Source organism: Oratosquilla oratoria, unplaced genomic scaffold, assembly GCF_046742065.1.
Source record: "Oratosquilla oratoria isolate Oo_2021 unplaced genomic scaffold, ASM4674206v1 SCAFFOLD291, whole genome shotgun sequence".
NCBI classification, from domain to species: domain Eukaryota; kingdom Metazoa; phylum Arthropoda; class Malacostraca; order Stomatopoda; family Squillidae; genus Oratosquilla; species Oratosquilla oratoria.
Window position 1 is genome coordinate 60,229 of NW_027467642.1, and position 24,686 is coordinate 84,914.

At 41.3% G+C, this 24,686-nt stretch overlaps 2 protein-coding genes across 5 annotated transcripts in view; both read right to left on the reverse strand.

Moving 5' to 3' along the window:
* Positions 1-608: 608 nt before the first annotated feature.
* On the reverse strand, positions 609-7,911 carry LOC143023047 (uncharacterized). The gene is made up of 2 exons (XM_076181515.1): positions 7,433-7,911; positions 609-2,053 (listed from the first exon to the last, which is right to left on the reverse strand). The coding sequence occupies exon 2, from the start codon at positions 1,640-1,642 to the stop codon at positions 1,244-1,246; it is 399 nt and encodes a 132-aa protein (XP_076037630.1). The 5' UTR covers positions 1,643-2,053; positions 7,433-7,911; the 3' UTR covers positions 609-1,243.
* A 4,576-nt stretch (positions 7,912-12,487) lies between these two features.
* Positions 12,488-24,686, reverse strand: part of LOC143023049 (uncharacterized protein F13E9.13, mitochondrial-like) — a 44,131-nt gene continuing 31,932 nt past the window's right edge. For all 4 annotated transcript variants that reach the window (XM_076181519.1, XM_076181516.1, XM_076181518.1 and 1 more), the window contains 3 exons: positions 22,383-22,510; positions 16,385-16,505; positions 12,488-13,057 (listed from right to left, as the gene is read on the reverse strand). In XM_076181519.1, coding sequence (XP_076037634.1) covers positions 12,958-13,057; positions 16,385-16,505; positions 22,383-22,510 — 349 coding nt within the window. In that variant the 3' untranslated portion in view covers positions 12,488-12,957. The remainder of the gene's footprint in view (positions 13,058-16,384; positions 16,506-22,382; positions 22,511-24,686) is intronic.

Below are 24,686 nucleotides of genomic sequence, written 5' to 3' on the forward strand. Positions count from 1 at the left end.
CATCCCTGCACCTTGTCCACTGCCCTGGGTCAGAGGCAGTGTCGCAAGTCACAGCACATCCACACTAGGCCACTTCATTAAATCGGCGACCCCCTCTCCGTCCCCCCATGCATAAAAGGAGAAGACAGGGAGAAATCCCTTCAGGCTGCGTCAAATTTTGCTCACACATACTCCTCCACCCCCTATCCCCCAACCCATTCCACCTCATGCATCACAGCATCATCCATATACAACCATTCTCCATTCACCCTTGTCTTCTGTCCTCTCCCATCCTTCCTCAACAGACATTCTCCTCTTCCCCAAAGCCCCCTTCAATCCATCCATCCATCTCATCCTATGATGTCCTCTCATGTTCACTCCCTCCACATCTGCCTTCCATACCTCTTTTACCAGTCTTTCTTCACTCATTCTTTCCATGTGTCCAAACCATCCTAATACTCTTTCATCAACCCTACCTCCTATCTCCCAACTCCCTTTCCACCACTGTTCTCCTCCTTACCTCCTCATTTCTCACTCTTATCTAGCCTAGTAACCCCCATCATACTTCTCAGGCACCTCATCTCAAACACATTCAAAGTCCTTCTCTCTTCCTCTATGATGTTCCATGTTTCTGCTCCATACAGTGCTGTTGGCACAATCACTCCTTCATACAGTCTCCTCTTAGCATCCATTCCCAAATGTCTATTCCTCATTACACTTTTTAATTCACCAAGGCATTTACTCGCTTCTCTCAATCTACATTCTACCTCCACTGCCACTCCACCTTTTCCTGCCACATTTGCACCCAAGTATCTAAAACTATCCATTTCCTCCAGTCACTCTCCCTTAATGCTCACTTCCATTCAAAAGAAATATAAACATTAATTTGTTGAAAAGGAGAGAGCAGAAGCAGTAGTTTATAAAATACATACATATACCAAGGATTTTTCCCCTTTACAAGGGAGGTAGCCAAAAAGGAAAAGGCATAAAATCATTCCCACCCATTCCATTCCTGAATACACTCCACACCCCTCCACCCTCCCTCTTATCTTAGCACCTCCTGGATGACGGGTCATCCCTGGGGTGGGGGAAAAGAATACTGCAATCAAGTATTTCCACTTGGATTGTAAGAGATGAGAAGAAAGGGACGGGGAGTGGGACTAGGCATCCTTCTCCTTGTAGCCCCACAGGGGACATTCCTAAACGAAAAAGAAAAAGTAAAGGCTTATAAAATGCTCTCCCTTAATAGTTTATATATAAGTATTTACAATATTTTTTCACAGAAAAGTACATTGAGAGACCAGTGTGGCAGTGCTCCATCCTGCTGAAAAATGTAGCCATCACCTTCAGCAGCTTGTAGTCTTGGCAGCAACCAGTTCTGTAACATTTCTAGGTAGGTTTGGCCAGTAATGGATGGTCCTTCAAAGAAAAACAGCCCATACACAGACCTCTCTGTTACTGCACAAAACACATTCACTTTGGGAGAGTCACTGTCAAACTCAAGATTAGCATGAGGATACTGGGTCCCCCATATTCTCACATTGTGTCTGTTCACCTTTCCACTTAGGTTGGAGGTTGCTTCATCACTGAAGATGATCTTTGACAGCAGAGCAGGATAATTTTCCATTGACTCCTGGAGACTGTGGCAAAATTCAAAGCGCATTTCTTTGTCTTTCGGGTATAACTTTTGGACCAGTTGCAGCCTATAAGAGGTAAACCTCAAGTGTTTGTGTAAGACTGTGCTTTGTGGAAGTTTTAACTTTCGGCTACATCTGTGTGTCGACTTCTTGGGGCTGCGAACAAAAGCGTCTCTGACCTTGTCAACAACTTCCTCTGACACTGCTGGGCAGATGAAATGTCCTTTTCTCTGATCACAGATGCACCCCCTCGCAATGAAATCATTGTACCACTTTAAAATGGACTTGTTAGTAGGTGGATTGTTATGATGAATGTGTCTGAACGAACGCTGCACATTTGTAACACTGTTTTGCCAAACTCCAACACACACATTGGAGTTGGGTGTACGCAACCTTGGATAAGACTGCCACCTAGCGGGTCAGGTAGAAATTGTGAACTGGAAAAAAAGAGAGACAAAAATGCATTAGTTTATACAACTTTGGACACCAAACTTGTAAGATTCTGAACTCAATATGTTATATTATTAATAATTTAAATCAAGGAGTGTTTTTGTGGTCACCCTGTATATCAAACTAAGAAATGAATATGTAAAAATATGCAGGGAAGAAAAGAGAAAATATGAAAAAGACATATAATAGAAAAATGCAAGGACCAACCTTAACTATTCTACAGGTATGTGAATGGTAAACTAAAAGTTAACAAGAAATAGTGAAATTACATAAAGGGAATGATGAATAGATGTAGAAATGGCTGAAATTATGAACAATCTTAAACCTGTATTCACAACTGAAAGTACACAAAATTGGGAGGAAGGACTGAAAGATTCACCCCCAATGAAAGAAATAACTGACACAGAAGGAAATAAGGGACCAAATAAAAAACTTTGACGTCAGAAAATCACGCAGTCCAGATGGAATTGCAAATTAGATATTAAAAGACTGTATAGATGAACTAACACAAAATACAAAAGATAATTGATTACTCAAAGACAGAAAAGTACTAGAAGACTGGAAAAATGCAAATATTATAGCAATATATAAAGGAGGGGACAAGGAATATCCACCTAACTATAGATCTGTCTCCCTTACAAGCACAACAGCAAAAATATGTGAAAAAGTTATCAAAAGTAGATGGATTAAACATCTGGAAGAAAATAATATACTGAATCCAATAAAGTAAAAAAGGATAGTTATAGAAGAGATCTGAAAAAGAATAGTTTCCCACACAGAGTGTTAGATATCTGGAACAAATTGGATGAGGCAACATTGTGAGCAAAAACTATACAAGAATTTAAGAACAAACTAGATGCTGAAAGATACAAAAATGGGTCACTACGAGCATAGCTGTCTTCCTGTATAATACAACTAGGTAAAATACATTCAAACTTCTCTCTTCTCATATGTTCCATGTTTCTACCCCATACAGTGCTGTTGCCACAATCACTCCTTCAATCTCCTCTTGGCATCCATTCCCAAACATCTATTTCTCATTACACATTTTAATCCATCAAGGCATTAACTTGCTTCTCTCAATCTACATTCTACCTCCACTTCTCCCTTTCCTACCACACTCATACGCCTTCAATTTGCTACCACTTTCTCCCCATGTACATCTAATCACCTTACTTTTACCCACATATATCTTCAACTTCCTTCTTTCACACACCTTCCCAAACTCTGTCACTAACTTTCTTAATCTTTCCTCTGATCCTGCAACCACAAGTATCTAAAACTATCCATTTTCTCCAGCCTTTATCCTTTAATACTTGTTTCCAGATTGCTGCCATCCTCTCCCCTTGTACATCTCATCACCTTCTACCCACATTTATCTTCACCTTTCTCCTACTGCACACCTTCCCAAGCTCCATCACTACATACATACATATACCAAGGCCTTTTCCCCCTTCCAAGGGAGGTAGCCAAAAAGGGAAAGGCATAAAAACACTCCCACCCATTTCATCCCTAAATACACTCCACACCCCTCCCACCCTTCCTCTCATCTGAGCACCTTCCTTAATCCCCCCTCAGATCCTGCCACAAGTGCAGTGTCCTCAGCAAACAACAACTGACTTATCTCTCACTTTTCTCCATTTTCTTTAACCATCTCCAGTCCCCTGTCCATTACCCTTGCATTTACTTCCAACACCCCTCATCATGTACATATTGAATAGCCATGGCAACATGACATCCCCGGTGAAGTCCCACCTTTACCTTATACCACTTGCCCTCTCCATTTCTAATTCTAACACAGGCTCTAGTACTCTCATAAAAATGCTTGACTGCCCTTAACAGCTTCCCTCTGATCCCATATATCTGCAAAACCTCCACAATTGCCCTCTCCATTTCTAATTCTAACACAGGCTCTAGTACTCTCATAAAAATGCTTGACTGCCATTAACAGGTTTCCTCTGATCCCATATATCTGCAAAACCTCCCAAATTGCCCTCCTGTCTACCCTACCATAAGCCTTCTCCAAATCCATAAAGGCCCAAAAAGCATCCTTAACCTTTGCTAAAGCTTTCTCACATATCTGTCTTACCACATTTTTTATCCATGCAACCTTTACCTTTTCTAAACCCACTCTGTTCCTCTTCTAATCCTCTCAATCAAAACCCTCCCATATACCTTCCTAACTATACTCAACAAACTTATCCCTCTGAAATTACTACACTCACACATTTGTCCTCTTTTCCCTTGTAAAGCAGAACCATACATGTCCTCCAGCACTCTACCCTCCTTTAGACAAACATTAAACAACCTCACCAACCAGTCCACCATCATTGTACCTCCCTTTTTTCAGACATTCTGCATGACATCATCAAACTCGGGTCCATTTTTTCTCCTCCATTTTCCTCAAAGAACCATAAGGCACTTGAAAGCCATGTTGCAAAATACAATAGGGACTCTCCTGTCTTATAGCTGAGAGAAGATGCTGCTCTCCTCTCAAAAGGTACCAGTAATAGTACATAAAAAAGAAATCCCAAAATAAGGAGGAACCTATCCAAAGTGATAGCATCTTTATCTACCTACATCTGAATGAAACAATGACTCCAAGGCATCAAAAGCAATCTTGTTGGCCTGGGCCTGAGCATGCATATAGTAAAGAGTACCCAATTGGGAGATAAGGACATCAACTAATTGTACAAATATTGTAAATAAATAATACATTCAGTAATGAAATTAATGTCCCACAAAACCTATGATAATTATACAATGGGGGAAAATATACAATTTCTAATTGAGCAGTACGTAAGTATAATACACAATAATTGTACAACACTTTTTTACAATGTACCACATCATTACATACAGCATATTCAGTACTAGGTTTAGACTAGATAATATGGCATATACATTCTCTGTCAGAGTAGAATACAACAATGAGTACCACAGTAACATACCTTAAAAGTTATGCAATAATAAATTAAACCAAATTAATGATAAAAAACTGCTACTGCAGAAGTTCCTTAGATTTTTCAATTATTGAAAATAGTGATTATTTAATACCTTAACACCAAATGATAAATAAACAAGTACAATAATCAAAGATGTTGCTCATATGATTTTTGAGTTACAATAATGCTAAGGTTAAAAAAAAACAATACCAAGGTCACATTTTGTAAAAGTACAAATACTGAACAATAACACATGTAATAATGAGACATATCAAATTAAGTATATTCTTAAGAGGATATGCAATTATAAAAGAAATTATTTCATTGTGGAGTTCTGGATATTTGTATATATAGACAAAAAAAAGTCTGCCAGTCTTTATCAACATAACTTTGTACATTTCAGATCTATGGAACCCCTGTCATCGTTCAGGTTGCCAGATTTTAAGCAGCAACATTAAAATACCTACTAGTGATATGAAATAAAAAGTACATATTCTTGTTACTTATTTGTCCTTTCTAGTTTTATATAAATTACTAAAGAATCTTTTGCAATGCCTGCTGTAGGGAAGAATACCCTACAACTTAGGCTAAACTGATCAGAATACAACCATTTGTTAAATCTGGTATGCTAAAACTTGGGCTGTAATTGAAAATATCCAATTTATGCAGCTCTGATGATTTGAAAAATTCAGCTGTTCACCAATCCTACTGAGTACCCCAGGTCCTGGTTTATCTATGGGAGGAGCTAGTACAAGGTCGCCAAAATGCGGACAAAAATGGGAGAAATTTATAACCTTGTGCAGCTTTACATAAATTTTGCTATCTTTTAAGAACCCCCCTCAGTCACTGTGAAAATTGCATAGCATCGATATTTCAAAAGATAATTGAGGTTTTATATGCATAACAAACTATGCTAAACTATGATAGTACACTATATTTAGCATATTCACATTGTTTATAAATAGTAGCCGATACTTTGTCCTTTTATTCCCATTTCAACAAATGAGAAAATATAAGTATAAAAGCATATGATACAGTTATGAGTGCCCATTATAAATACATTGATGAGCGTGATTTCCTACTGTAAACTCCTTGATCTTTACGCATCAGTGACCATAAGTCATTATAGCACGTCCCATCTTCCTTGGTATTTTTTCTCCATTGCAGCAATGTCCTGATAGAATTTCTCACCATGTTCTTTACTCATTCCTCCCAAGTTTTCACAAAAAAAAAAAAAAAATCCAAATGTGAATGCAAAAAGTACACATTTAATGACATTCTACATCCTAAGTTCTTATAACTTTCCAAATGTTTTACTATGAGCTGTTTGTAGTTTGGGTCTTTATTGTTACCAAGGAATACAACTATACCTCAAAATGCACACCATGCCTTTCTTTCAACATCACTCATTGCATTTTCAAGTTGTGCTGACTTCAACATTTTCCTTACTTGTGGACCAGTAAATATGCCACACTAAACTTTGGCCTCTGATAGTTTTGGAAAGAGTAGACAAATCTCTTGAAATGCTTTTCCATCATGATCTAATGCTTTCACAAACTCTTTGACTAAACCAAGCATTATATGAAGTGGGGGTAGCAACACTTTGGCAGGATCTATTATATGCTGTCTAATAGCACTGAGTTTTCCTGGCTGCAAGTCATCTTGAGGGGGCCACTCCACTCTCTGGTAGTGTTCATTATCAGCCCAACTGTCCCAAACACAAAGAAACATTAATATTTGGTGTACACATCCTGTAATCCATGTAAGAAGGCAAACATTTTAAAATCACCAAAGAAATGTCGCCAGATAAACATATAAATAAAATAGACAGAGAAACATACAATTTGTTGAGATCAATAAAGATGGCCTTTAAATACCTGGATAAGGAAATGATTAAGAAAATATTACAAACACTGATAAGGCCAAAACTAGAATATGCAGTGCTCATATGGTCGCCCAGCACAAAAAAAGAATATAAGAAAATTAGAAAGAATACAAAGAGCAATGACAAAGATGGCCCCAACACTTTCAAACCTGACATATGAACAAAGACTGGCTGAACTGGAATTACCAACACTGGAACAAAGAAGAGAACGAGGGGATCTATTAACCATCTACAGAATTATGAAAGGAAAAGAACGCCTTGATAGTGAGTACTTATTAAAGGGGGGTAGAGGAAAAACAAGAGGACATGCAATGAAACTCAAAAAGGATAACTGCAGAAGAGACCTGAAAAAGAACAGCTTCCCACACAGAGTGATAGATATATGGAACAAATTGGATGAAAAAAATAGTGTGTGCAAACACAAGAATTTAAGAACAAATTTGATCTTGTGAGATACAAAAATGGGTCACCACGAGCATAGCTCCCCTTCCCATATAGTACAACTAGGTAAATACAAACATCCCATTTAAACTCACCATAGTTTACCTTCTTGAGAAGCCTTTTTACATTGTCATATTCTTCCTTCATCTGTATCAAGTATCCTATAGGCAGGGATGGATACTGATTCCCATTATGTAGTAAAACAGCTTTGAGGCTTTTTGTAGAACTATCTATGAGTAGTCACCATTGTCCAGTTATGATCAATTCCAATAGCTGTAAATAAGCCATTAATATCTTCACAGAAGCAGAGATCATCATTTATGTTAAAGTACGAGTATACTTTGAATTCCTCATGGCGCTTCCTGTATACTGTTGATCTACAGTACTCCCCCAACAGGTTCCATTCACTCAGTCTGGATGCTAACAGCTCAGCTCCTGACAAAGTGAAGCCCAAGTCCCTTATGAGCTCATTTAGTTCATGATGATTTGGAAAGTGTGGGGTGGTACTCAGTCTTGGCTCAAAATTTGTATCCATTTCCTCATTGTCACACCATTCCCACTCTCCTGATGAAACCCCCACCATATCCTCTACCTGAAAAAATGTATTTATCAGTTGGAATATAAATATAAATTGTATGTGTAATTGTATTACAAGAAAACATAGGTAGATGTTTGGAAGATTTCAATATTGATTTTGTTACATTTTCTGGTGGCAGTGGAACCAGTGCAATCATGTGGCACAGGTGCAATAAAGGATAAATTGCTGGAATATGAAAGGGATTTTCTTCCCTTAGCTTTTTTGTACTTATATGTCAATAATGTACAAGTAGCAATCATTGGGATTATCTTTTATTTATTTATTTATTTTTAGCTCTAGCCAAACTCTCGACACAGCAAATGGCATTGCTTCTCTTGCACCTATCAGCCATGGATCTAAATTTGTTTGACAACTTCCACATATCACATGAGGGGCCCATGGTTTTTCTTGGTCACCTATACTCATTCCAAAATGCTCTATAAGCAATCCAGTGCTTTGCACCTTTCACAATTTTTTATGATATACATCAGCACAGAAACCACACACATAATAGAATGAACCTTGTAAATTCCTGCATCCTCTTGTAGCCATGTTCAAGAAAATTGTAAGCGACAATTGTGTTTTCCGTACCCCGTACACTTATTCATTAGTATAATTTTCTTTATCACTAAAACGGTTGATGGTAGAAGAAAAGCAAGTACATATTTAGAACCAGCACAAATATTTGCTTTAGAAACAATAAAAAACAAGAGAAAAATTTTGTGAAAAACTGTTACCCAGTGATATTGGCTGCATTCTTAACGGGCTTTTTCTAAACTCTTCCCACAATACACTAGGTAGACTCAATAGATGGCATTGTTATTTACATTTACACACCAATGTAAATGTGTGTGTGGTGGCCATCCAAAGTGGAGCCTTTTCTCCGATTTTTCACATTTCCGCCTCTGGCGCCCGTGTTGTTGGCCTTAGCAGTGTCCAAGTGGGCTTCTTGTTTTCCAACTCCATCTCTGCTTAGTGGTAACCTGACTTGAGATCCAGCATGTAATGCCACTGTACTCCTGTCAGCGTATTGTCGCTCCTATAGGTAATGGATACGAGTCTTTCACAGTCACTGCATTCAGGGCCTGGTAGTCAATGCAGAACCATTTGGTACCATCTTTCTTCGTTACTAGTACCACCGGCAATGACCAGGGACTGTCAGATTTCTCCACTAAACCCAAAGTTACCATCTCTTACACAGTTCATTCCATGTCCGCACGTTTTGCTGTAGGAACTCTCCTCGGTGGATGTTTGATCGGCAGGCTGTTGTTGGTGTTGATTGAGTGATCTACTAACGACGTATGGCCGACATCCATGTCTCCACGGCTGAACATGTCCGAGAACTGGGACAGGAGATGACACAACAACTCAGTCTCTTCCTCAGGCATGTGTCCTTCCTCTGTGCTAGATCCTTCAGGTGCTCTGGCAGTTCCTTCACAGTTGTTACAGCTTCATTCGACTGTCCACCACTCGCATCCCTTATCGGCTGTGGCTGATTTCCTTGGCTTCTGCAGACTCCTGTTGTCTTGCCCAGTTTTTAAAGCATGCATTGAACTCTACCTCCATCCAGGGGGTCTGCTAACTGTGGCTGACTTACCTGTTCTGCGTCACCTAGGATGATCAAGTGTACCTCTTCATCGTCCACCTTCAGCTTCCTACTCCCAAAGATGATGATCGCCTCACTCTCCATCAGGTAATCCAGGCCCAGTAGACAAGGCTCCTCTGTACTGACCACGTAGAATGGCAGCTGTTCCTTTACACTGCCCACGCCAATACTAACCTGCACTGTATCCTTGAGTGGCATACAGTGCCTAGTAACACCACCTCTTGCGGCCCTGGGGATGCTAGCTGGGTCTTGGGCCCCGTATCCAGCCCAATAGGTTTTCCCGCTTACTCCAGTCTTGGCTTGCTGGCAAGCATCTGTCCTCTGGCCATACTGATCACAGTTCCACCAGCATGGCAAGAACATAGATGGATCCAGTCTCTTTAGAAAACGCGTCCTTCGTACCCCTCCTGTGTACTACCTGGCCCCACCAATAGCATTTTCCTCTGAAGTATTCAGGGCTAGGTCTCCATGCTTTAGTGGTCTTCTTCACCTGTGCTTGATGAACCTTAGCCTCTCGACAAAGGGGCACAGGCGCCTGCAACATAATGGTGGTGCGCAGGAACGCCTTGAACTCCTTGACTCTCACCAGTGTCATCTGGACATCCACTGGGTGCTCCTAGTTTACATAAATCTGGAGCTGTTGATCTAGCAGGGCATCCATGAAGTGGTCTCGAGCAAGTGTAACCACCATGTCCTCTGCAGCTGTGGGGTATGCTTGCTTCACCAGCAACTCAACGTCCTGTGCTAGCTGTGGCAGGGGTTCTTCTCGCACCCTTACTCTGCCCTTCAGTCGCGCTCGGTAAACCTCAGCAAGGTGGTATTAGCCAGACCGACATTAGTGAGCCACCACAACACTCTCATATGATGTACCTTGTCCCTAATAAGTCAAGTGGCCCAACACCTGTACGGTTGACCTTCTTATGTGCGACACTAATTGCACTATTCCCTCTTCGTCGTTCTGTCTTGAGCATCCGCCAATAGCACAAACTTATATTGTCATATCATCATAAGTGTATTAAAAATCTGAAAATAAGGAACATTTATGTGACGACATCTTGACAGGTTGTGAGAGAGGCAGAGGGAAAACGCACAAATAGAACGAGAGTTTATTCTTTATTCTTTCTGAAGAAGCACCATAGTGCGAAACTAGTTAAAGAATAAACTCTCGTTCTATTTGTACGTTTTCCCTCTGCCTCTCTCAGAATATTAATGTATGAAATTAACGGAAGTTGCCTATACAATAGAATTTTGTTAGTCCGTTAACACCATGTGAAAATAGAGCTTTGATTACAACAGCCAATTTCTATCCACTTACCTTCTCTGTCCAGAAGTATAAAACGATCATATTCGTCTCCATACGTCAATCCTGATGCATTTTGGGAAAGCCAATGTTCTATGAACTTGCAGTTTTTTATTCTTGGACTAGTGCATTATGTCAAAGAGACTTACCTTCCCAAAATTATTTATGTGAAAGTATGGCCAGTGACTTTTTTTTTTTTTTCGCCAAAAACTATGACTCCTCTTCATATGACTTTATCCATTCACATGGTTAGTTATGGCGAGTTAATGTTGTTTATAATTTATCTATTTTCTGGGAGGTGGGAAGAAAAACGATGGGGGGGGGGAAGGATGGGAGTGGCGGGAAGGATAAGATACTACAGTAGGAGGAAGAGCAGAAAGAGGGAAGCAGGAGGAGGAGGAGGTGGGGGAAAGGAGAAGGAGGGGGAGCAGAAGGAAGAGGAGGATGAGGACGAAGAGGGGGAGCAGGAGGTCGAACAGGAGGAGAGGAAGAGGAAGAAGGGGAGGTGGGAGCAGGAGGACGAATAGGAGGGGGGAGCAGGATGGTGACGGGGAGCTGGAGCAGGAGCAGGGAGAACAAGAGGGGAAGAGGCAGGAGGAGCAGGGAGAGGACTAGGAGGGGGAGCAGGGGAAGGGAGCAGAAGAACAAGGAAGGAATGAGGAAGGAGGAGGTAAAAATAATGGGGAGGGGGAAGGATGGGAAGGAGAGGGAAGGACGATGAATACTTGGGGTTGTAGTAAAAGGAGAAGAGGGGAGAGGTGGTGGAGGAGGAGGAGGAGGAGGAGGAGGAGGAATGGGGCTGAAGAGGAAGGAGACTATTTGGGGAGGAGGATGATGAAGAAAGAGGAAAATGGGGGAGGGGGAGGGAGAGGAGGAGAGGGAGCATGAAAAAAGAGGAGAAATAGAGTGAGGAAAAGGAAGAGCATGGGAAAGGATGAGTGAGTGAAGAATAGGAGTTGGAATGTGAGGAGAGGGAGCTGGGGATGAGTAGAGGAGGAGGGGTGGAAATGGGAGGAGTTAGAATGGGAGGGATAAGGAAGAGGAGGAATGGGAAGGATAAGGAAGGGGAGGAATGAGAGAAGATGGAGGTAGCTAGGTAGGAGGAAAAGAAGTATGTTTCTGTCATACTATACATGAGTATATGTCTAGTCCAGGTGTTTTAATTGTTTTTAAGTTGTACTCAATCACTATGGTTCTGGTGGGAATCATACTCCCAGGTCCTCTTACGCCTCAACATTGTATAAGAAAAATAATATATGGGAGAGCCCTAGTCCCCACACTCCATCCCACTTAGTTGGTTTCTATAACACAAATGGGATCATTGTGACAGCATTTTTCTCTGCCAAACCACAGGAGGACTAGAAAAGTAATATGTATAATCTAAGAACTGGTATGGAATTGGTTCAAGAGAACAACATAAAGGACAGTTGTATGAAAGCAACATCATTCCTTCATGAGTAGAGATCTAACTCTAGCATAAACGAATATGTGTCTCTGATCCATTGATGTGTTCCCAAAACCCAGTCCTTAAAGTACTGAATGCATGTCAACATACAGTCAATACCCTAGTATGAGGTTTATCTAATATTTTTGTATGGAAGGTGGTGACTCAATTCTAGGGCACAATGAATGTAAAATATGGATAGATGAATAATGAAACAAAGGAAAAGATAATAAGTGGTTTATACATACATATACCAAGGCTTTTTCCCCCTTACAAGGGAGAGAGCCAAAAAGAAAAAAGGCATAAAATCATTCCCACCCATTCCATCCCTAAATACACTCCACTCCCCTCCACCGTCCCTCCCATCTTAGCAACTCCTGGATGACGGGTCATCCCTGTACCTTGTCCACTGCCCTGGGTCAGAGGCAGTGTCACAAGGCACAGCACATCCACAGCAAGGCCGCTTCATTAAATCGGCGACCCACCCCTCTCCGTCCCCCCATGTGGTTTATATTACTGATAAATGTAATAATAGCAAATTGTAAATAAGTGTTTCTAAATCATGTTTTTCCAAGTGCTTTTAAATATCCTTCATATCACACAGAACATGGCAGAGCTATGTTAAAATATAAAACCCTGTAATAAAATCTAAACTCTGTTAAGTTAGAAACATGATATTCCTTCCTTCCAAAGTTACTTGCGATGTAAATCTGAAGAAATAGTTCTTGCCCTGAAGTTCTGAACATGTTCAACAAAGATCTTGACACGGTTGAAGTCTAATTCTGCATTCCACCTGCCAAAAGAATTTACCAAATTAAATTCCTGCATTAATTGAGTTACAATACATATCAGAATCACTTTTACATTTTGCTTTCCTCTCACATTTTTCTCTGTAGGGAAACACTATAGACTAGAGCCACACATCATTCGTCTATGTTAGAGTAAAATTTCTATTCATAAAGGATTGATGATATTTTGTATTAATGCAATCACTCCTTTGCACTGTTCCCTTGAATCGATTCTTCACCACTTCTATGACTACTTTGTCATTATCTGATCCTATTGTAATGGAGAAGAGTGCCACCACTGTATTCTCATGTGGATTATAGAAGGCAACTAAATGAGATGGAATGAAGGAACTCGGGATCTCCCATTCTTTTTCTCCTGGTCATGGAAAAAGAGGATTTGGGAGGGTTCCAACCAAAGCCCTAGCAACTGGGTGTGGTACAGATGAAAGTAAAAGGGAAGAGAATAGTATATTTTGTAAGAAGAAAGATGAATGTGTTAGCACCAAGTGAAACAAAATTGAAAGAGAAGTGGGGAGTTTGAGTTTGGAAGTCTAGCGGGTAGGGTGTCAAGAGTGATGATGGGGCAAGGGAGGGAAGGAATGACTCCTTTGGTATAGGCAAGTGCTTTGTGAAGTATCTTTCAGTAGAATGTGGGCAAAGGTGAAATTGGGATGGGAAATATGGACTTTTGTGAGAATATGCAGTCCTGGTAGTGAGAAAAGTGAAAGGAGAGAGAGGATTTTTTATGTGTTTAAATGAATGTGTAGAGGGTTTTGGGAGGAATAAAAATGTGGTGTGTTGGTGGATCTCAATGCTAGAATAAGAGTTACCTTGATAAGTAATCAGGAGATACAAGGTAACAGGTAAGAACTATAGCACAGAGATGTTAGAGATGTGTTCAGAAAGGGAGATGATATGAGTGAACACAGTGTTTAAGAAGAGAGACTGGCATGAGTACTATAAAAATTATTTAGGGTGGTGGATAGTAAGATGGTCAAAGTGTTAATGGGATATGTGTTTATCCAAAAGGAGAGACTTGAAAAGTTCTGATAACAAAAGTATATATGTACATATACCAAAGGTTTTTTCCCTCTTACAAGGAAGGTAGCAAAAAAACAAGAGGCAAAAAATTCACTCCCACCCATTCCATCCCCACATACTCCACTCCCATTCACCCCACTCCCTCCCTCTTCTTTTGGCTCCTCCTGGATGATGGGTCATCCCTGCATCTTGTCCACTGCCCTGGGTCAGAAGCAGTGTCACAAGACACAGCACATCCACAGCAAGGCCACTTCATTTAATCTGCTACCATCGCCCTCTCAGTACCCTCATGCAGAAAAAGAGAAGACAGGGATCCCTTTCGGCTACGTCAAATTATTTTTCACACGAGAACAAATTTTATGCTGAAAGATACAAAGATGGGTCACCACAATCATAGCTTCCTTCCCATATAATACTAGGTAAATACACACTCTCTCACCCCCCCATCACCCACCCACTCCTTTTCATGCATCACAGCATCATCCACATACTACCATTCTCCATTCATCCCTATCTTTTGTCTTCTCCCATCCTTCCTCAATAGGCATTCCCTTCTTTCTTAATGCTTTTACCCCATCCATCTCATCCTTGGTCACCCTCTCATATTCACTCCTTCCCCACCCTTTTTACTTCTTTCTTCACTCATTCTTTCCATGTGTCCAAACCATCCCAATACTCTTTCACCTACCCTATATCCCAACTCCCTTTCCACCCCTGTTCTCCTCCTCACCTCCTCATTTCTCACTCTATCCAACCTAGTAACCCCTATCATACTTCTCAGGCACCTCATCTCACATTCAAATTCCTTTCTTATGTTCCACATTTCTGCCCCATAATGTGCTGTCGGCACAATCACTCCTTCATACAATCTCCTCTTAGCATCCATTCCCAATTATCTATTTCTCAATACACTTTTTAATCTCCCATGGAAATTACTTGCTTCTCTCAATCTACATTCTAATTCCACCTCCACTCCTCCCTTTCCCACCACATTTACACCCAAGTATCTAATACTATCCACTTCCTCCAGTCTCTCTCCCTTAATATTCCTTACTTTTACCCACATTTATCATCAACTTCCTTCTTTTGCACAACTTCCCAAACTCTGTCACTAACTTCCTCAATCCCTCCTCTGATCCTGCTACAAGCAGAGTTGTCAGCAAACAACAACTGGCTTATCTCCCACTTTTCTCCATTTTCTTTAACCATCTCCAATCCCTGGACCATTACCCTTGTCGTGTCCACTTGCACCACCATCCATGAATAAATTAAACAGCCAGGGTGATATAACACCCCGGGCAAAGTCCTATCTTTACCTCAAACCATTCACTCTATTTCTGATTCTAACAGTCTCTACTTCTCTTGTAAAAACTCCTGACTGTTCTTAATAGCTTTCCTCCTATCCCATATATCTGCAATATCACCCACAGTGCCCTCCTGTCTACCCTGTCATAAGTCTTTTCTAAATCCATAAAAGCCCAAACAGCATCCTTACCTTTTCCTAAAGCTTTCTCACATATCTGTCTTACCACAAAAATCTGATCCAAGTAACTCACACTGTTCCTCACCAATTACTCTCTCTGTTCTTCTCCTAATCCTCTCAATCAAAACCCCTCCCATAAGCCTTCTCAACTACACTTAACAAACTGATCCCTCTGGGACTACTAAACTCACACTTGTCCCTTTTTCCCTTGTAAAGTGAAACTATACAAGCACTCCTCTAGTCCTCCGGCACTCTACCCTCTCTAAACAGACATTAAAAGCCTCACCAGCCAGTCCACCATCACTGTACCTCCCTTTTTTAGACATTCTACATGACACCCATCTAACCCAGGTACCTTATCTGCTCTCATCATCTTAACAACTGCCTTCACTTCATCTTTCCTTATCTCTCCTCCATTTTCCTCATCATTGTGATTTCTTAGCACTTCCTGCTGCAACTACCTTTCCCACCCTATCCTCCTTTACATTTAGCAACTCCCTAAAATACTCTCCCCATCTTCCTCTTATTGCCTTCTCTTCCATTACCATCTCTCCATCTGCACCTTTTACCTTTTCTTCTCTACTTAATTCGCCTCCTCTTCCTCTCTCAATTTCTTTCCAAAACATCTTTTTATTACTTTCAAAACTTTGTCATATCTTACCTCATTACTTATATATGTGTACATATAATTATATACTGTATGTATACATAATTATGTTTATAAATATATACAACTTCAAGATAAAGAGCTTTTCAATATAATCAAATTATGAAAAATGATCTACTTGGTGAAAGACTTGAAACTAACCTTCCATCAGCCTTAAAGTGTGAACCCACTATGAGACCATGGGCATCTGAAAACTTGTCCACATTATCAACAGTCACTCCAGATCCAACCAAGACTGGTAAACTCACTTGGGCAACCACATCTGTTTAATAAGAGAATATAAAAATATTTTGCACAAAGGAATTTTGAAATACATTAATCCTCTTTCCTGAAGTTGTTGTCTTTGCCCTATGTGCATAGGCTGTTGGGGTAACAGTCAATGCTAGGAATCAGAGGGATTCCAACCCACAACTAAGCTAATGTGAGACCAGCACAATTTGTCATGGGTTGGGAGTACCTACACTGACCCAATTTATTGACAAATTCTAGTCTTAGTACTTACGTATTAAGCTTTGGAACTGCCACCACAGTGAAGTTCACACTATATCTTGATTAATCACTGCTACAAAGACATACTCCACAGATTTTACTTTGACAAATAACACAATTTCATTCAACTTACAAAGTACCACTAGCAGATGGGTACAACCATTAACCCCTTGCTTCAAAGAAACACTGCATATTTTATCATAAAGAACACCAATGTTATTCAGCAGCAGAAATATTGAATGTGTCAATAATATCTGTTGCCTCATGCTTCACTAACTAGAATCACAGCCCCACAACAGCTGGCAACAGTTCTTGAGCACTTCCATTTAAGAAGAAACTTTGGACTGATGCCTATGTTACCTTAATGTAGAACTGTTTCTACATCATTGGCTGAGGCCCTGTCCACACTAGGCCTCATGTTGTGCCAACATGTTTGTGGTGGTGCTGATTGTAAGGTTGCCACTTGTGTAATTTCATCACTTCTTGTACATATATAAATTTGTATGGAATTAAAGTAAATACTGAGTGTCCATACTCAGTTCCATAATGTGCATAGATGTATATAATCAGACAGATGTTGGAGAAATAAGCATTATATTGTTGGCAATTGCCACAATTTGAATTCTAAGTGTAAAATATATTGTTGGCAACTGTCACCATTTTCTTCGTCACCTCCCCTGACGGAAACCATGAGTCACAGTGGCGACACAATAAAGACCAGAAGCCACAAATAGTTGATCTCCAACACCTCCAACCAATATAGAACAACACAAGATTACATTTTGGTGGCAGACAACTAGGATTCCACATGCTGAGAAGATACATCAGAGATCTACACTCTGGCCGAACATAGCCACCTCCTAATTCTACACTGAGCTTTGTCAAGTATCATATTATGGGGCAATGCTCTTCACTGCATCATCACGCATCATACTACTGGGCAACACTTTGCTACATCGTCCAGCATCCTACTACAAGAAAATCTACCTTTGCTGCATTGCTCCCACGAGAGACAGACTTCACTAAAAAGGCATCTAGAGGAGTGTGTGGAGTTGAGTGCTCTTTATCCTTTACGTGTAGTGACTAGCATGCCCAGCGACACAAGCTATCTCCCCCACACTGTGCAAGTTATGTCATGTGACTGCTGCTCTGGGAAATGATTGGCCAAGACCCTGCGCTGCAACCCAAGCTATCCCAAGCATGGGTTGCCCAAGTCGGAGGTGCATCATTACACTTTGAGAAAGCACAAATGAGCATCCTAGAGCAAGATAATTCCCTACTCCTCCCCTTTTTTTATCAACACTCAGTACGCTCCACCATGAGACATAAATACATACATACATACATATACCAAGGCTTTTTCCCCCTTACAAGGGAGGTAGCCAAAAAGGGAAAGGCATAAAAACACTCCCACCCATTTCATCCCTACATACACTCCACACCCCTCCCACCCTCCCTCTCATCTGAGCACCTCCTGGATGATGGGTCATCCCTGCACCCTGCCCACCGCCCTGGGTCAGAAGCAGTGTCGCAAGACACAGCACATCCACAGCAAGGCCGCTTCATTTAATTGGCGACCCCCCCTCTCCGTCCCCCCTTGCATATAAGGAGAGGACGGGGAGAAATCCCTTCGGGCTGCGTTAAAATTTACTCACACATACTACCCCACCCCCCACCCCCCTGCCCATTCCTCCTCATGCAATCACAACATCATCCATATACAACCATTCTCCACTCACCTCTGTCTTCCGTCCTCTCCCTTCCTTCCACAACAGACATTCCCCTCTTCCCCAAAGCCCCCTTCACCCCATCCATCCACCTCATCCTAGGACGTCCCCTCATGTTCACTCCCTCCACATCTGCCTTCCATACCTCTTTTACTAGTCTTTCTTCACTCATTCTTTCCATGTGTCCAAACCATCCTAATACTCTTTCATCAACCCTATCTCCCAAATCCTTTTTCACCCTGTTCTCCTCCTCACCTCCTCATTTCTCACTCTATCCAGCCTAGTAAACCCCATCATACTTCTCAGACACCTCATCTCAAACACATTCAAACTCCTTCTCTCTTCTTCTCTTATGTTCCACGTTTCTGCCCCATACAGTGCTGTTGGCACAATCACTCCTTCATACAGTCTCCTCTTCGCATCCATTCCCAAATGTCTATTCCTCATTACACTCTTTAATCCACCAAGGCATTTACTCGCTTCTCTCAATCTACATTCTACCTCCACCTTTACTCCACCTTTTCCTGCTACACTTGCACCCAAGTATCTAAAACTATCCACTTCCTCCAGTCGCTCTCCCTTAATGTTCACTTCCAGTCTACTGCCACTTTCACCCCTTGTACATCTCATCACCTTACTTTTACCTACATTTATCTTTAGCTTTCTTCTATCACATACTCTCCCAAACTCTGCCACCAGCTTCCTCAATCCCTCCTCTGACCCTGCCACAAGCGCAGTGTCGTCCGCAAACAACAGCTGGCTCACCTCCCACTTTTCTCCATTTTCTTTAACCATCTCCAATCCCTGACCCACTACCCTAGCATTCACCTCTCGCACCACCCCATCCATGTATAAGTTGAACAGCCAGGGCGACATAACGCATCCTTGACGAAGTCCCACCTTTACTTCAAACCACTCACTCTCTCCATTTCTAATCCTGACACAAGCTCTACTACTCTCATAAAAACTCTTGACAGCTCCCAAAAGCTTTCCTCCTATCCCATAAATCTGCATAACCTCCCACAGTGCCTTTCTGTCTACCCTATCATAAGCCTTTTCCAGATCCATAAAAGCCCAAAAAACATCCTTCCCCTTTCCTATAGCTTTCTCACATATCTGTCTTACCACAAAGATCTGATCTACACAACCTCTACCTGTCCTAAATCCACACTGTTCCTCACCAATTACTCCTTCTGTTCCTCTCCTAATCCTCTCAATTAAGATCCTCCCATAAGCCTTCCCTACTACACTTAACCCCTTCCATACGGTGCCGCACACGTAGGCGTCATGGACTTAGATCTCGGTGGCAGCAGCCAATGCCAGCCGTACGACGTGTCGTAATAATACTCGCATCATAAAATATAGTCACCGCTTATATCGATCGTTCTCTCTTCACCCGTGAATTTTGATAACCATAGAAAATGCGATTACAAAAGAATTAGAAAGAATGTCATTATGGAGGGGTGACTACAATAAATATAATCAAGACGCCGATATGGCAGCCTCGCGAATACACTCGCTCCCCATGACGCCTACATGTGCGGCACCGTATGGAAGGGGTTAACAGGCTAATCCCTCTGAAACTACTACATTCACACTTGTCCCCTTTTCCCTTGTAAAGAGGAACTATACAGGCACTTCTCCAGTCCTCCGGTACTCTACCCTCTCTCCAGCAAACATTAAATAACCTCACCAACCAGTCCACCATCACTGAACCTCCCTTTTTCAGACATTCTGCATGGCATCCATCCAGACCAGGTGCCTTACCTGCTTTCATCATCTTTACAACTGCCTTCACCTCATCCTTCCTTATTTCTCCTCCATTCTCCTCACTCATCACTCTCATTTTCTTCGCATTTCCCACTGCAGCTATCTTTCCTTCCCTATCCTCCTTCACATTTAGCAACTCCCTAAAATATTCTGCCCATCTTCCCCTTACTGCCATCTCTTCCATTATCATCTCTCCATCTGTACCTTTTACCTTTTCTTCTCTACTTGATTCGCCTCCTCTTCCTCTCTTTATTTCTTTCCAAAACATCTTTTTATTACTTTCAAAATTTTCTGTCATACTCCTACCCCATTTCACATCTGCTCTCCTCTTTGCCTCCTTTACCTTTTGCTTTACTTCTCTTTTCTTTTCTTTGTACGTCTCATATGACTCCTCCGTCCTCTTTTGTAACCAATCTGTGAATGCTCGCTTCTTCTCTTCTACAACCTTCTTTGTTTCCTCATCCCACCATTCACTACCCTTTCTTCTATTTCCCCCTGTCCTTCTTGTTCCACACACCATCCTTGCACACTTTAAGACTCCCTCCTTGAACCATCCCCATTCCTCCTCCACACCCATCTCTACTCCATCCTTTACTCCCTCCCACTCCTCCTTCAGCTTCTTTTCGTACTCCTTCTCCTTTTCCTTTTCATTCAAGGAGTTCACTCTAAGAACCTCCCTACCTTTTGTCCCTTACCTCTTTCTCCATCTATCCTCCACTCTCAGCTTACCTTCCACCAAAAAATGATCTGATATTCCCCCACCCTCTCCCCTTAGCACATGTACATCCTTAACTCTTCCTATCATAATCCTATTTACCACTACATAATCCATTAGTGCTCTATCTACCACCCTTCCCTCCACCACCCTCTCCCATGTGTACTTATGCTTGACTTTCTTCCGAAACACTGTATTTGCTATCATCAACTCTCTTTCTAGACACATTTCCACCATCAACTCTCCACTACGATTCTTTCCTGGAACTCCACACTTCCCAACCACTCCATCAATTGGACCATTTCCTACCCTAGCATTAAGGTCTCCCAGTACTATTACATTGACATTTCTTCCTAAACCCTCTATGCACTCATTTAAATCTATCCAAAAGGCCTCCCTTTCTTCCACGCTCTTCTCACTGCCAGGCCCATATGCACTTACAAAGACCCACATCTCCTTTCCCAGTTTCACCTTCATCCACATTATCCTTGAGGAAACCTCCTTCCACTCCACTACCTGTTGACCTATCTCCTCACTTACTAGAATAGCCACCACTTCCCTCCCTCGCCCTCTCTTCACTCCTGATAACCTCCCACTTACACTCCCAAACTTACACTCACCCTTCCCTTTCAACTTAGTTTCACTCAAAGCCAACACATCCATCTTTCTTCTCACAAACATACTACCTATCTCCTCCCTTTTACTCTCATCTGTACCACATCCACGCACATTAAAAGACCCAAACCTTAGGGTGCTGGCCCGAGGCCCTCCAGCACCCCTTATGCCTTCACTTTTCTCTTTAGGATGTGTGCCCCGTGGGGCTACAGGGAGAAGGATGCCTAGTCCCTCTCCCCGTCCCTTTTTTCTCGCCTCTTACGATCCAAGTGGGAAACTTGGTGGCAGTATTCTTTTCCCCCACCACAGGGAATTCCCCCATCACAGAAAGAGAATACTCAGAGAAATGGTACAGGACAGCAACAAGGGGTTGGGGGACAGCATAACGGAGGGACAGTCGTAGTATAAAAGTGTCATCATTTCTCTATGAACAGAATTTCTTCTATCATAGACAAAATGATGTGTGGCTCTGGTCCGTGGGGCGCCCCATATAGACCCTAAAGTATCGACTGCATGCTACTTTGCCACAATAACAAGCAGCCAATACCCCAGACATAAATAAGCCTCATAATGCCATCCATTTCCTGAGCAAGCATGCCACCTATTCATCAAAACTTATACTCTCACTTCTTATGTGTTCAAACAAAAAACTCATCTCAGTTGATCATAAGCTTTATTAGTCAACTTGTGCTAGGGAAGAAGAGAATATTATCAATAATGCCAGTAGAAAAGCCCTAATCAATTTTGTATACTAGGAATGTTGTTTCATTGTTGGCTGACTATGCTTCAGGTTTACTTTGGTTATGCTTAAGAAACCACTTACTTCTAAGTTGGTTTTCATCAGCTTCACATCCTGTGGCATTGCCTGTAAGAATCACACCATCTGCTGAGAAGAAATCAGCTGCCTTTGCCATCTCTACAACATCTAAATCAGCAGTCAATGAGTGTGCACTGAAAATGTATCCAAAGTTCATTACTACAAGTTACTATATCAATGAACCAGAAATAACTTATATATATATATATATATACTGTATATACAGGTACTCCTCGTTTAACGACGACAATTGGGACCAGCGCGCCGTCGTTAACCGAATTGGTCGTTAAGCGAAAGTGTATACATATACGTACATGTACTGTATGTACAATGTTCAGCAATACATGTATCTTTATTTTCGTGTATTTTCCCTCTTTTATACAGTACATTAAAGCTTTATTTACTGTTTATTTACGGTGGTTAGGTTCATAAAATTACCGTATATGACCAAATCCGCGTATGCTGACATTCCATATTGAATACCGGGGTATTTTTTTAGTTTCGACCATGGGCGCAATATAGCAATAGAAAATTAATTATTAATTTTGTAAATTAAAATGTATCAACGTAATATGCAATTTTGTGGGCGGAAATGAAAGTAAAAAATACCTTGCTACAAGAAAATATGCTAATGAACGAAGTCGGTAGCATAGGCTCGGGACGCCATCTTGTCGTCTGCCAACGTCTCTCACGACGACGACAACGAGGAGGAGCCGGATGACATTTAATTTGCAGGTAATGATTTATTAAACACAGGTTAGGTTAGTTTAGTTTAGGTTAGACGAATTAATTTATCATCCTTTCATTTCTTCGACATCGGCATCTATCATAACAAACATGGTGTACCATTCGTCCGACATGACTTCGTTACTTACGAAATCTGTTTTAGCAATTTTCTTTTTTCATTTCCGCTCACAAAATTGCATATTACGTTGATACATTATAATTGACAAAATTAATAATTAATTTTCTATTGTTATATTACGCCCATGGTCGAAACTAAAAATTTACCACTACCAGTATACACTGTACCCCAGGTAGTTTTTGCAGCTTGCAGGATGGTAATGTAGACCTAAGCTTCAGAACACTTTACCTCACAGCTAATATCCACCGTACAAGTTCATTTATAACATCATACAAATTTGCCTCAGCCAACTTAATTATCGTACACGACGTCGTAACTTTGGGAGATTTACGTTAAACGACGTCATAAAGCCCGTCGTTACTCCGAGTTGTCGTTAACCGAGTAGGTCGTTAAACGAGGAGTACCTGTACATACATACATATTCCAAAGGCTCTTTTCCCCCTTACACAGGAGGTAGCCAAAAGACAAAGGCACAGAAACCACTCCCACCCATTCCATCCCCTACATACTCCACTCCCCTCTACCTTCTTCCCTCTTATCTTGGTACCTCCTGGATGATGGGTCATCCCTGCATCTTGTCCACTGCCCTGGGTCAGAAGCAGTGTTGCAAGACACAGCAAGGCCATTTCATTGATTTGGCGACCCCCCCACTCCATCCCCTCATGCAGAAAAGGAGAAGACGGGGAGAAATAGATTTGCTAAGACAAATACATGGAGATGTTGGAAACATACAAATACATGAACATCATGGTTGAGATATGTGGACTATGTCATCGCAATTTTACAGTTCTGCTAGTGTGGAAAATAAATTGAGTAGACTCAATGGTGTCAACAAAGACATCCAGTTCACCATTGAGATAGAAAAAGAAGGCAAACTACCATTTCTTGATACATTGATTCACAGGACAAATGGTGAAGTAAAATTTGCAGTGTATAGTAAACCTACGAACAGAGATGATTTTGTCCATTATTTTTCAGGTCATAGCAAGAGGGTGAAAACAGGAGTTCTGATTGGTTTCTTCCTTCGAGCTTACAGAATTTGTAGTAGCGTGTATTTAGAAGATGAGCTCAATTATATTACAAAAATAATCAAAGAACCGAGATACCCTAGTGGCCTAATTTGCAGGATGAGGAACAAAGCCAAAGAAATCCACAATAGGACAATAGGACAAAAGCCCACAAATCCGAGAGTGAGAAGACATACACTTACATAACTGTTCCCAATGCACTTAACACTGAGAACATCGATCGGCTCCTAATGAAAGGTGGACTCAAAACAGCTAAAGTCTCCTCCAACAAAATAGCAAGAATTGTGAAAAGACAAGAAAAAAGTCCTATCAATGACCTAAGTGTGGTTTATGAGATTCCTTGTAAAGGGTGCTCAGCCTCCTATTTCAGTGAGCTGAGCCGAGGTTTAGACAAACGTATATCTGAACATAAAAATG